This window comes from Pseudopipra pipra, chromosome 8 (genome assembly GCF_036250125.1).
Source record: "Pseudopipra pipra isolate bDixPip1 chromosome 8, bDixPip1.hap1, whole genome shotgun sequence".
Lineage (NCBI taxonomy): Eukaryota > Metazoa > Chordata > Aves > Passeriformes > Pipridae > Pseudopipra > Pseudopipra pipra.
In genome coordinates this window covers 22,307,252-22,320,995 of record NC_087556.1, presented here as the reverse complement: position 1 = coordinate 22,320,995, position 13,744 = coordinate 22,307,252, and the positions used below count along the sequence as shown (strand labels likewise).

Genomic DNA, 13,744 nt, shown 5'->3' with positions numbered 1-13,744 from the left:
TTTGGATATTTTAAGTCATGGAAGAAAATATTTTCCTGAAATTCAAATTGAAATTCAGTAAAGAATCACTTGTAGTTTTTCAAGTTAATATTAATATAGTAACAGAAAAAAAATCAAACATTTCCTTTAAAAAAACCCCACCCAAAAATCCATGATATGATGATTTGTATATTTTAAGATTCTCATACCTAACAAAACACATTTTTGTTACCCTGCTACCTCTTATAAATTGGTATAAAAATGCAAATCTCTGTATTTTATTCTGAAAAATTAATTCAGATGCCCTTCTGAAAATTCTGGATAAATTTTCAGTATTTCATTTTCAAAACTGTTATACAGTGATTCCAGAATTTGAAATTTGACCTAAGAATGTTGAGTCCACATTGCTGGAAATCTGTAACAGGCAAATAAGTACAGTCTTAGAATATGAACTAACAACTTGACACTGGAGTTCAAACTGTTCTCAGTAGAAAGTATGTTTTATCCACTTCCTAAGTGTCTGGTTCACATTTTGTTTGGTCTGTGTGTTTCATTTAAAAATTAAACAAAATGCAGTTGAGGATAATTTTTTCCCTATTTTTTCACTTTTTTTACAGGTTTCTCACAGGCTGTAATTAAGCTCTGAACTGATTTTTTTTCTTTTTTATTTCCTTCCCTCAACAGTTAGCCTTTTTTCAAGAGAAGTGGAGCACATGTCAAGAAGCCTAACCCATGCTGAACTGCCTTCTAGGCATAAATACAGAGAAGTCCCAATAGGTGTAGAAATTAGGGAATCCTTTGGCTCTTTTCAACCACCAAAGGTTTCTGTGCTCCTCATGTCTTTACATAGTTATGGATAGACACAAGCTCTGCTATTGTAATCCATGTAATACCAAATCTGTCACTGTACACCAAGGCATGATTGCCAACACATAAGGAGGTATTTTCTGCTGGCACTGCAGAGCTGCCTGCAAAGCTGTGAACACTGAAATCCACTTTATCTGCTTCTCTCAGTATTTATTTCTTCTGACCTTTCAGTCTTGTTTTAGGCCCGTGCAGCTGATCCAAGGGACTCCTCCTGCTGGGTGACACAGCCACTCCATCTTCACTCCCCAGGTTACAACTGCCAAGCATTTTTCACCTACATAGCCAAGACCTAACGTGATCCTACCATATATCTCTGGGTCTGTGGCATTTTCCAGGAAAAGAAAACATATAGGAACAGTTATGTGTGTTTGGAATTGGAATATTTTTCTGAATTTTTGTTTCTTAAAAATATGCCAAAGAATCTGGAAAGTGTAAATGATTTTTCTTTATTAGAAAATGCCTTTAATTTTGAGCTATGAGTAACAAAATGCTGAAGTAGAGGCAGGTACCAAACATCTTTGCGTCCTCATTCCATGTTCTGATTGGTCAGTGCTATATTTAGGATGACACTTGAGTTTATACTGCATACATTAATCCTTTAAAATATTACTTTCTGTTATATACATGTATAAAAATGTATCAACAAAAAATTTGCAATGCAAGGATTGCAAAGCAATCCTGCTTTACTAAGCTTTTTATTCACTTTTTCTTATTTGACATACTGCTCCTTCCATTCAAATACCCTGAGCCTTACATTCTTGCTCTGTGACTATTACCATTAAAATGAATTAACTTATAACATTCTATGCATCCTATGGGATACTTTGAGCAAGCAAACTGCAATAAAGCCTGTCTCTGTTTTGTTTCAGCCACCGTTATTGGCACTTTGTTTAACATTTTTAGGCATGTTCCTAAATAATAAATAACTGCCAAATTGCCACAGCATGTTTGATGTGAATGAATCATCATCCTTAAATTAAAAACCAAAAATGTGATGACCTTTCAGTTGTTCGTATGTCATTATTTCCATCAACTGACTGATTTGAAACTTCCGATCATTCATTAGTACCTTGAATGGACAGCATTTACTTTTTTGTTTAGTCCTTAGGGTCTTTTGTTTTAGGTAATCCAATCAGTAATGGCTTGGATTAAAAAAGGGAAATCAAAGGAAAATGCATCATCAACATGCTAAACAAACAAAAGACCTGTAGCCTCTGTGTCTGCAAAGGCAGACCATTATTGGACAATTATTGTCCATGTTTGTGTGCATGTTTAATATGTTTATTATTTGCAAAGACTTTTATCTTTATCTCTTGAAGCTTAACTGTGATGCAACCATAACTTTCCTGATTCTGGAAAGTAGGTTAAATATCCACTCTCATCATTAAAAAAACCCCAACAAGATAACAAATGAGCTCTGGAGTTCCATGGGAGCGCTTTAGTTACTGATGATGATGCCAGGTAGTCGTTATTACTTAACTTGCCTGCTTCATGATCCATGGTGTTTGACCAGCAGTGCATTCACTAATAATGGAGATGAAAATGAGTCTTGATAATATCCATGCTACCAAAGTACAATGAGTTACTGGCTCCTGTATGTGTAAAACACATTTTACCAATATTACCTTAATTCTTGGTTCCCATATCCAGGAATGTCAGGGTTGGCATTAACTATTGTCTTTCATCACTGGTTATGCCTCCTTCCTACTGCAGTGTTTATAGTCTTCTTCAAATGTCTTGAATCTGCATTCATTTCTTGGGCAAAGATGACATTTAGTTGTTTAGCTGTCATATTTCACATGAGAAAGAAGTGAAAGGCATGACCTTATTTTTCTTCTTTTTCTTTTTCTTTTTTTTTTTTTTTTGGCTGTTGTTGTTTCATAGTAGTATGCAAAATGTGGAAAGTCAGTCATATTTCATTGGGATTTGGCATCTGCTCAACAACTGATTGCTCTTCTCAGAGCTTTTTTGGAAAGTTTGCAGCACCATAATGACAGCTTTCTAAACACAGATGTCCTCTTGGTACAACCTATAATTTTTTATGAAAGATGTATCGATGTCAGGAATTTGAACGGAGTACTGGAATTAGTTGAACACTCTTGTTATGAATATGTGTTCAAAATATCTACAGTACATATATTGTAAGTTGGAGGGAGAATATGCAGTGTCTGAAGGCAAAGATGTTAGTACAAAACATCAGAATGTAGTTTAAGATAAATTGATTCTTTTGTTAATGGACTGTCTATATTTTAGTGATTTTTTTCCCCCCGCTATGTTTTATATTGTGTAAGTGGATATTGTGAACTTGAAGCATCAAGAATCTCAAGAACACATTTAGATAATCAGGGATTTGGCCACAGAAGATTTCTAATAGGCTTGGAGTAGTTATTAAATGTTCTTGTAATGTCCCATTAGTAGCCTCTTCCTCTTGTTTCATTTACCTCTCAGCTAAGCCATCAGGAAGTGAATACTTCATATACAGATTTCCCCTCCTTAAGGCAGCTATTTTTGTTAAGGTTTCTCTTAAATTATTGTGGTACTTAGATTCCTCAAGTGGTTTTACCTATGGGCCTATTATTTGCATATACATACAAATTGTCTACATACATGTAAGAAGACAGTGCTTAATGGCTATTATATGTAATTTATGTAAGTTTAGACTTGCAGGTGAAAAGGAAAGTCTCCTCTCTTAACTGACTGTAACTATTTGATATTGCTTTTTAATAATAATGTGGGCCATTCTACGTTGTTCTTCTACCTATTTAGGTCAAGATCAGAGTATCATGCAGCGAGTTTATGTAGCGACTGTAATGAAATTAGGGAAAATATATTTCAATAAATATTGTCCCATTTTATTTTTTTACGGCTGTGCAGCCTGGATATAAGTGCTGCAGTTGCTATGAACATAGCTAACTTTATGTAGCTTCCATCTATCTGTACTTGTACATGGCACTTGGTTTTGATTTATTTTCAGGTCACGCCACTAGATATATACGCCCACACCACTAATGACACGTCATTCAGATTCAGAATAGATGCTTTAAAGTTAGAATGCTGCATCAGAAATGATGCAAAACCATAACTGTTAGTTAGAAAATGCTTTCTTTTTGGACTTCAGCTGGGTTACGCTGTGGTCATTCAATATTATGGTAGTGGGGTTCTTTTTCTCTCTTACTTCTGGTTGGTGATAGAATCACTTGTATGGTATATGTGCATGTGTGTGGCCCAGGCTGGGCTGCTGTTTGGCATGCCTTGGATCATGACCTTTTGCCAAACCTCAGGAGTAGCTCTTGGGGAAAAAATGTAAACATACAACCAAATTTACTCTGGTTTCTTTATTTAGCTCAGTACAAGTTAATGCTCATTGCTAAAAGGCTTCAATATGACAAACTCTTTCCTAAGTCAGAAAATGGGAGAGGCTAATTTAATATCTTAATTATAGTAATTTTGTAAAAAAATACAAATGGGAGGGAAGCAAGTGGATTCTCCTAATGTAGAGGTAAGAATTTCAGCTGTTTAACAATTGTGATAATTTTATTTATTCATTTTAATCACATTAAATGATGTCTTCAAGGATAACAAGGAAGAAAATACCTGTTTTGTTAGGCCAGAATTATATGGAAATATTATGGAATAATACTAATTACTAAGAAAGTGCCAGAATTGTGGATAGTGTAATCATCTACAATTTTCTGAGAATATCTGTACTAAAATGACCTATCTAATTTAAGTGTAATTTCCAAAATAAGGAGACCAGATGTCTTGTTTGTGAAAGTGTAAGTGATGGACACTTTTCCTTGTAATGGAAATGTCTGTCTTCTACTAACATTAAACTGGCCTTTTTTCTTCCTGTAGATGTAAGTTTAGGATTACGCTGGTTTTTCCTGTGTGGTTGCGAGTTATGGAGAAATAGAGCAGAGTTTCCATAAACTAGAACATAGAGGATTTCAGTAAATAGAAGGCCTTTTGTCTACTTGGTAATTTTGAGTGGCATTAAAACTCACCTGTCAACAGTTTGCCACTCATACTGACTATTCTATATTTTTTCTGAGCTGTTACCACTGTTGGCTGTAAGAGCTGACCACTTTGCTTGATTTTAACTTGCAGAGAATTTAGATGAGTTATCAGTTAACACAGAATGTGTGTAATTGATATAAAGATTAATTATTAAAACTGTCAGTTTCCCCTGCAGAAAATATGGATATTTGGATATGAACTATGCCTCTGAAGTGGTTTTCAAATGTGTCCCAGTGTAAAGCTTAAGATAAATCAGCATAGATCCAAAGGATTTATAGAATTAGGTTGGGATTTATGCTTTGTTTGTTTGTCTTTTAAGAATACAGCTAGCTGTTGCCATGACTAGAACAGTATCCTTCCAGTCTTTTTCACGTGAACTCACTTCTGAAAGTTAAAGAACTTCCTTCAACCTGAGTAGTTACATATTTAACATACTGTACAAGCAAAAGGAGTAGACCGAAATGTTTAGTATTGTATATTCAAATGTTAAAAAAACCCCAAAGTTTTGACTCACCCACAGAGTAAAAATCCTAAATCATCAAAGGAAAAAATACTCATGTAGATCAACTTTTGCCAAACAAAGACTTGTCCTTGTGAGCTGATGTGACTCTGGATAAAAGGATGCATAAGTTTTGTATTAGGCAGTTTTGTTTATGATAAGGTGTGTAAAATTCACAATTAAAGGAATTGTCACATCTTCTTGAGCAGATGAAGGCAGAAGAGAGATGAATCTAGTAGCTGCTGCTGGTACTGGGGAACTAAGATGAAAATTTTTGACCACAAAATAAAAAAATGCTAAAGCTTCTTCCAATTCTTAGAGTGTTTTCATAATAACAAACAACAAACATTAAATCATACTGTCACTTTCATCCAAATTCAGTAGAAGGGAAGGGGCCAAGGCAAGGAAGAAAACTGCTTTGCCTGCATTAGAGAATAGAGAGAAGGGCAGAATGCCTTCAGAAAGATGGCTGGAGGCCCTAATTCCTCTCTCTATTAAGTGTTTTTGTGCTTTGCCAGGTAAGAATCAGTGCAAGCACCAACCTTGATGTCTGTGTTTCTGCCTCTGTTTTGCTTAGACATATGCCTAAAATTAGTTATGGACTGTGCAGCTTTATTATGAATGCTCAAATCACCATCAAGTTCCTTGTCCAAGCTCTGTCCCTTTCTGGCACTTTTAACTGTCTCCTGAACTTTGCTTTTTTCCTTCCCTCCTGCGTTCCACCTTTCCTCCCCTTGCCTCTGTCTCATATAATAGGTTTCTTGAGACTATGGGGAATTTCATGGGCTCTGACTTGCACCCTCTCCCAGGCAGTACAGGCATATTTATCCCTGTACTGCACAGTAGCAGGGAAAAGGAAGCACTTCTGGGGTCTCTTTTTCACTAGCTTAGCAGCAAGTGAGGAATGGACGTTGTGGCTCCAGGAGATAGGAATGATCTCTGCCGTGTAATGAATATGCTTTAAGTGCTGATATATGCATACAGTCATGCATGACTGTTTAAAAGTTACATCAGTACTGGGCAACTGGAATAGTTGGTGCATTTGTAATGTGTACTTGTAATAGCTATTGTATTTATGTTGGACTGAGATTAGCATATTTTATTGAATTCATTTGCATAATGAACAGATATTGTTTATTAGTGAAAAAGGCAACTAAAAAAAGGAACTTTGAAATATGTAGAACAAGCTAAGCTAAGAACAGTAAGAAATGAAACCACTGATTTTGAGGCATGCATGGCTAAAAAATTTTCTACTATGTTTCATGGCTTTATGAATGCTAATAACTTATATTTAAGTTACTTATCAGAGGGACTCTTAATAAGTAAACCTACATGCTTTGCAATACTTATATTTTATAAAGCTTCCAAACTTAGCCTATTGTTTGATTTTAATTTTTCTACCTTTATCCCAGTCCTTTGTTTTTTTCAATAACATCACAAGATCAGTTGCAACAAGCAGTCACAATGACAGCACTACCTAGAGCAAGCGGAAACATAGAAATGATAATCTAAAATTATTGAACAAATGATGTTGCCATTTATCATACCTGTATATCATACGTTGCTGATTATGCAGCATAAAGTTTGAGCTGAGTAAATGTTAACTGATTACCTTGAATCTAGTTTGAAGTTAGGATTTTACAGCTTAGGCAACTAAATATATTTTGTAAACTGAGCAGATATTCCATTTTTTTCCCTGTCAAAATTTCAGTCTTGATCTCTTATGTATTTTATAGGTCTGTATTTATTATATATAGATAATTATTTTATTATTATATTTATTATTAAGACAGAAGGTCTTCTACATAAATAATCAGAATGAATTATCACCTTCTTAAAGACTCTTAATGTTGCATATTGCAAGCTGAAAGCTGAACTTGACTGTTAAAAAGTCTGACTCATATTAGGGACAAATCGCTCATGATCATCACTGAAATGAAGTGGATGTGAGACACAACTTTTTGGAACTGTATTCAACAGATCTGCAAAAATGACTAGAAAAGTACAGAAGTATTTATTTACGATTTTGCCTTTGAAATTAGAATATATCCCACCGTGAACTAAACATTTGGGATGAAATCTTGCCCTATTCAGGGCAATCACAGCTAGCGGAACCAGGTTTTCACCTTTTCATTTTATCTGCAGTGAAATAAAAAGTCATAAATAAACTGACTCCTGTGGCTGTTCATACAGTCCATATTCTGGCAGAGTTGAGCAGTGTATGTGCTGTAATTCCTGGAAGTGGCCAGTCTGAGAAACAACACCAATATTAGTGTGCATCAATTGTTCGCTATGAATTGCAAATTCTCAGAAGATGAACACTGACTCTACAAGAATTTACAGCATTTGTCTCCTAAACCTGCTAATCCAGTTGCACTGAAGGCATTTCCTCGGGGTTCACATCACACAAGTCTTGAGACAATTCAGTAGTAAATCTCTGTGGGGACTGAGCTGAGAGCATGTCATGGCCCCAAACTCTGTGTCAAGAGCACGAGATTACTAATGCCAGTGAAATATTCTTTATCTGTGAATCAGCAAGTGCAAAATGAAGCTCCTATCTGCCAAATAAAAGAAACTGCTTGTATTTCAGAACAGAAATCTGAACTGTTTGTCTCCTATGACAACTGCTTTGCCTACATTAGGTGGAAATGAGAAATTTATTAAGTGCAAAGTTCACAGCACAGTGAATAAGCAAACTAAAAGGCTCTTACTTTGCTGACTGACTATTTCATTCACTCATTGATTAAAACATTTCTCCTTTGGCAAGAATGGCTGGTAAGCTTATTTTGTAAAATATAAATAGGAGAAAAAGAATTAAAACAAGCAGTTTTTTTTTTAATCATCTAATCTTAACCATCTTACTTGGAAAAATATGTTTTTATAAACTGCAAGTGATTTAGTGTTTTTGATGCTACTATTCAAAAGAAGTTATTCCTAGTTTTAGCTAAGACAAATAAAGGTTAGAATTGCATCGCATTTCATACTCATCAGGTATAACAGTGGTAAAATAGGTGAAGTGATAATTAACTGCATCTCCTATTACGTCTCTCTAGAGATCTGAAGAATAATTTGATCAGCACAATTGAGCCAGGGGCCTTCTATGGACTTTCAGAACTGAAGCGCCTGTAAGTATTAATTCCATTTGAATTATTCTGAAAATTGTGTTTGTATCGACATTTCTATCCTTGGGCAACTCAAATATGCCACCAAGCAATAATCACATAAAGACACTGGCTGTAAAATAGAAAATCACACAGTCTGCTTTTTGCATTTACCATACCTTTTTCTTCTTCTTTCCCTTCTTTTTTCCATTTTCTCTTCTTTTTTACCTTTTCCCATTTAAAGTCATCAGTTTGTTCTCCAATAAATGTCCTGGCAAGTACATCTATGGAGGTAAAAAACGCACCTAATTATCGATTTAGCAGACAATATATCGCTATAGACGTTAATCAGAAATAACACTAAGCAGTTTAGATGTGTGTAAACAATGGTTTGTGCTACACTAAATTTTTTCAATATGTAAGGTCTACTTGACTTTTATCATAGACCAAGTCTACAAAATAAATTACTAGAGGGGCAACTTTGTCATACTTTAGAAGTTGTCTACCGTTTTCCATACCTCTCACCTTGGCTTTGCTTGATATTTTTTATTTTTATCACGATTTTCTAGGGAAACAAGAACTTATGTAGTATATTCCCTGTCCATCATTTTTGTGTTTCTCTCTCATAGTACTTTTGGGAGCACTGGCTAATTTTTAAACTACAGCTGGGCTTTTTTTTTTTTTTTTTAACAAGGACTACAGACCCTCCTTAGTTCTACTTGGCCTAGGGAAAAGTGAGATGAACCCTTTTTTAATTGTAATTTTCCAAGTGACAAAATCCAAATATCTGTGCACTGGCTAACTAGGCATCAGCACATGCCAGACGTTTTCGTAGCCATCATGTCTGCCGTTTGAATGTCTGATGAGAAAACCTATGAGAAAACAGGGATTATTTTAGTGGGATGGGAAGATTTAGATGAGAAGGAGAAGGAATGCAAATCCACAGAAAAAATAAATTTACAAATCCTTCTGATTTTTCAGTGTGCAGGTAAATTCCCTAACCACTGTGTGCTGGGAGCACTGCACATCCCAAGTAAAAGTTTCCACCTCTGATGATAACAGTAGCAGTGTTTTGTTACACCAGCCTCTCAGCTTTAGTGTGTTCAGGTAGAAAGCCAGTTGCATAATAATGATGAAGTCGGAGTAGCATATACATTTTTAATACAAAGGAAAACCTTTGGACTGAATCTTTCTTGCTCGCTCTGTGTACAAGGATAACGATGAAATGGAATGATCAAAATGAATGCTAATTGTTGCTTTGGCCGCACATTCTAATAACACAACCCTGACCTCTTGTGGGAAAACCAGGAAACCTGTGCAAGTGGTGGGCTGCACATCCACAGACTGCACAGGGGGCAGCTTTAGGTCATCCAGAAGAGATGAGTCAAGGGAGATGAAGTCATCAGGCATTGGGAAAGAGAGAAGAAAAGACTCTTCAGCACAGTAGGAATGGCGATGTTGAGTTTTGTCATGTTAGATCTCAGTGTGGAACTGTTGGGTAGGAGGCAGTTGAGGAAAAGGAATAATTAGTGTAAACTCCTGTTGAATGTGAATACAGTAATTACTTTAAGACTGTACTTTACATTCACATCTTCTTATTTCCCATGTAAAAAGTAAATGATATTGAAAGCAGAAGCTGACGTAACATGGGCAACTGCAACAGATAGGGCTATGGCAAGTCATAGAAGGCTGTCAAAATATTCTGTGAATGGAGAACTGTTACAATTTGTATTTGAATGACAAACTGAATTTATCCAGCATTTGTTCAAAAAGGTACACAGAAAATTGATGAAAACTGAAAATTTATGAAGCACTAAAATTACAGCACTTGGTTATTCAACACAGGACAGTTCTCTTTTCTCTAACATCAACCTTACAAGTCAGCATTAGTAAGTTAAATGTCTTACTCCTGAAAATGAACACCAGCTTTGTACATTATGAATTGAATTATGTCTAATGTAACATGTATTAATCTGGAGGAATGTGTAGTAAGCTACCTTTTCGTTTTGCTAATGTGTTTTTTAGAAAACATGTTTTACAATACAGAGATATCAGCTGCTGCCATGTTGTGAAAAATAACAGTCATTGAAGTAAACTTTGAGAAAAGGGTATTTTTCCTTTCACTTTGTTAAAAATACAACTTTGTGCCACACTTAGAGAAATATGCACCTGTATTCATTAGTTCAGATAAAATCTACTTTTGCTACCCAAATTATGCCCCACCTTGTGATGCAATTCTTCCATACATGTTCAGACTTTGCTTAGGCAGAAGAAAACCATTACCCAATTAAGGATTCTGGGTAGGTTCTTTTCTACATCTTCTAATAGAAAGATGTATATATATATACCTCTATATAGGTATGTATGTTTGTCTTAAACTTGCATTTTTAGATTTTCTATGTAGCTTTTATTAGGAGAACTTAAAGAATAATGCTAATATGCAATTATTGGTCTATATTGTATCCTCACTGTTTTTTCAGCTATTCCCTACTTAATATCCTTGGCAGGCATTTAAGAAATATTTTCATTCTAATGTGATGTTTCATCATATAATTGTACAACAGTGTGTTCTTTGTCTGATAGAAGAAGAATTTGTAGTGAACGCTAAAGAGATTGCCTTCACATTCCAGCTAATTGGATATGTCTCCATGAAGGCAGTAACTGGATTTGTCAAACTGCCACCTTTATTCTCCCGTTTGATTACTTTAGTGTTTTCATGTATCAGTAGAAAAATATGAAATCCACACAATGTAATAAAGGACTTGGAAGACTACTACTGATTCTAAAAGAAAAAAATATATTCAGACCAATTTTAAAACTTTTTTGGTTATATGATCACTTAAAATCCTTACATTACTGCAACTATTTAAAAAGACCTCTGCACTTCCTAAGGATGAAAATTTTGGTCAAGGTTGAAAACCAAATACATAAAAATCAAAAACTAGTTCAGAATGCACCAAGGGCATTATTCATGTTGCTACCACAATATAATTGTTCATACCTGTCTTTGTCTCCTTCCTATAAGCGCCCTGTATACTATGTTGCATGTATGGCTTATACTTTCTGCAGATGAAAGTTATGGAATGTAATGCCTTTTACTGTTTGTGGTCCCAGAAAGCCAGAATATTGCTCTTAGAAGAGCTTGCCAAGTGCTTATCAAAACTGACCTTCTCCGTAGTTCAAATATTAACTGCCTTCTGGTTTCTGTGATTTCTTCAGCAAGAGAGGATGCTGTAAATGAGATGAAACATTAGTAAACAGTAAAAATACATCAATTTTGGCTGAATATCACATGTAACAAGATGCATAGTATTTTTCCTACGTAAAAAAACAGGTGCTAATAACTTTGAGAAAGAAAATTCAGTGTTTTTGTAATAGTTTTTTGCATTTATTTGCTATGTATATATAATCCCATTTTTATTAGATGTTGCAGTATGTGGAATATTGTTCAATAATGTTAATATAAAAGTTGTTAAATCTATTTAATTATGTTACATTATGGGAAAAGGTTTTATTCTCATTCGTCTCTAACTCCTTAAATATTAAAAATAAAGATGCTGTAAGTGATTATGTAGGTGTGTATATGAATAAGACAGACTTAATATTTCATGGTCTTTTTGTTTGTTTCAGGGATCTTTCAAATAACAGAATTGGTTGCCTAACACCAGAAATGTTTGTTGGACTTAACAATCTTCACAAACTGTGAGTATAATACCACTTCTGTTTTAAACAGAAGAAATCTAAACTGTCACATGACTGACCTGAGTTTAGTTGGCAATAAAATTTCATTATAAGGAAGTTATAGGTTTTGTACTAAAAAGCGACTCTCCTGAGCCTTTGATTGTGATGAATTGATATTTTAAAGATATTTTCTCTGTTTCAATTGTAAAATCTATCAGAACTCCAAAGAATTAAGTTTCATTTTCACACTGAAAAGAGACTGAACATGATATGTCTGTTTGCATGTATTTCTGTTTGTATGTCTTGGAAACACAAGTAGACAAATGAGACTTGTACTAGTTTAAAAGGATATACTGCTTGTTCTATCCATTACAGATCAATTGGCATTTAAAAACTTTTTTCCCCTGAAGTGTATTACATCAAAAAATAAGCATTTACTCAGACAAAAAAATGAAGTACCAAATAAACTTGGAATATCAGGGTAGTTCAAACTGCTTTCGAAATATCCATCTTAGACTGGCTGCTTAAGGTGTTGTGTTGTAAATTTCATTTTTAAAGTACTTTTTGAGTCATTAATCTGTCAAGTGATGCAAGGGAGAAAACCCAAAGATGTTTTGGGATTATAGTGCATAATGCCATGAGAAGATCTGCTCAGTAGCATTTAAAAAAATTAAAAAAAAAGAGTATTATTAAAGGAAGAGAGAGCAAATTGGAAAACATCTGTCATACTACCAGAAAAAAGTAAGGACCTGCATTTTTAGTACCATGGGCAGTTCCAGTGTGCTCGTCTTAAAAAGATGACCAACACTAGAAAGGGTTCAGAAAAGGTCAAAAGGAATGGCCAAAGGTCCAGTACAGCATAGGAAAGTACTATAAATTAGTAAGTTGACTGCAGATTTCTTGGAAGGAAGGATCCTGTTTTAAATGGACATTTGGCCTGGCCCAGAAGGGCTCTCTGTCTTCATTCAGATCTATCTTCATTCCTGAATGAGAAATAAATTCCTATATGCATCATAGTGTGTGACAAATCTCGTACTTTATTTTCTTCTTCTCCAGCCAGTTCTGGCTTTTCCTTGGACAAACAGGGAAATCTTTCTAGAAAGATATGCCATGAGGTCAAGATGACACCAGGTAAAAGGCTGAAATCTGGCATGCTTACTGATCACATTAATGAGAGTAACTATGCCAAGTCTCCTCTGAGGAAAACAAATGAGAACAGATGATGGGAAGAGCCTTGATAGCATGTGATGAACAGGTCCAGACTGGCCCTTTTTTACTCATCTGTTGAGGGTTTCTGGTGCCTCCTTTTGTTGTGCACAGTGAACATGACTGTGACTATATAGCTAGATTACCTTAAAAGGTATGTTTAATTCAAAATGGTGAGGTCACATTATTAAATGAAAGGTGTTTCTAGGTGGTAGGAACAAACTGAATGGAAACTGTTGAAATTCATGGTCTCTTAGAAAGGTCTGAAAATTCCATTTGTAAATCTTTCAGACTCTGTCTTAGAAGTGAATTAGAAGTTCAATACAGAACATCAGTCTTTTGATAGCAAAGAACAGAAATGCATTCCCAGCGAGTGCACAACATTTGTTCTGTG

The 13,744-nt window shown here is 35.0% G+C and overlaps 1 protein-coding gene across 1 annotated transcript in view; it reads left to right on the top strand.

The window, feature by feature from the left end:
• LOC135418090 (adhesion G protein-coupled receptor A3-like) overlaps positions 1-13,744 on the top strand; it is a 262,688-nt gene that overhangs the window by 87,476 nt on the left and 161,468 nt on the right. The window contains exons 3-4 of the mRNA XM_064662990.1: positions 8,416-8,487; positions 12,094-12,165. Of these exons, the coding sequence (XP_064519060.1) occupies positions 8,416-8,487; positions 12,094-12,165 (144 nt within the window). The remainder of the gene's footprint in view (positions 1-8,415; positions 8,488-12,093; positions 12,166-13,744) is intronic.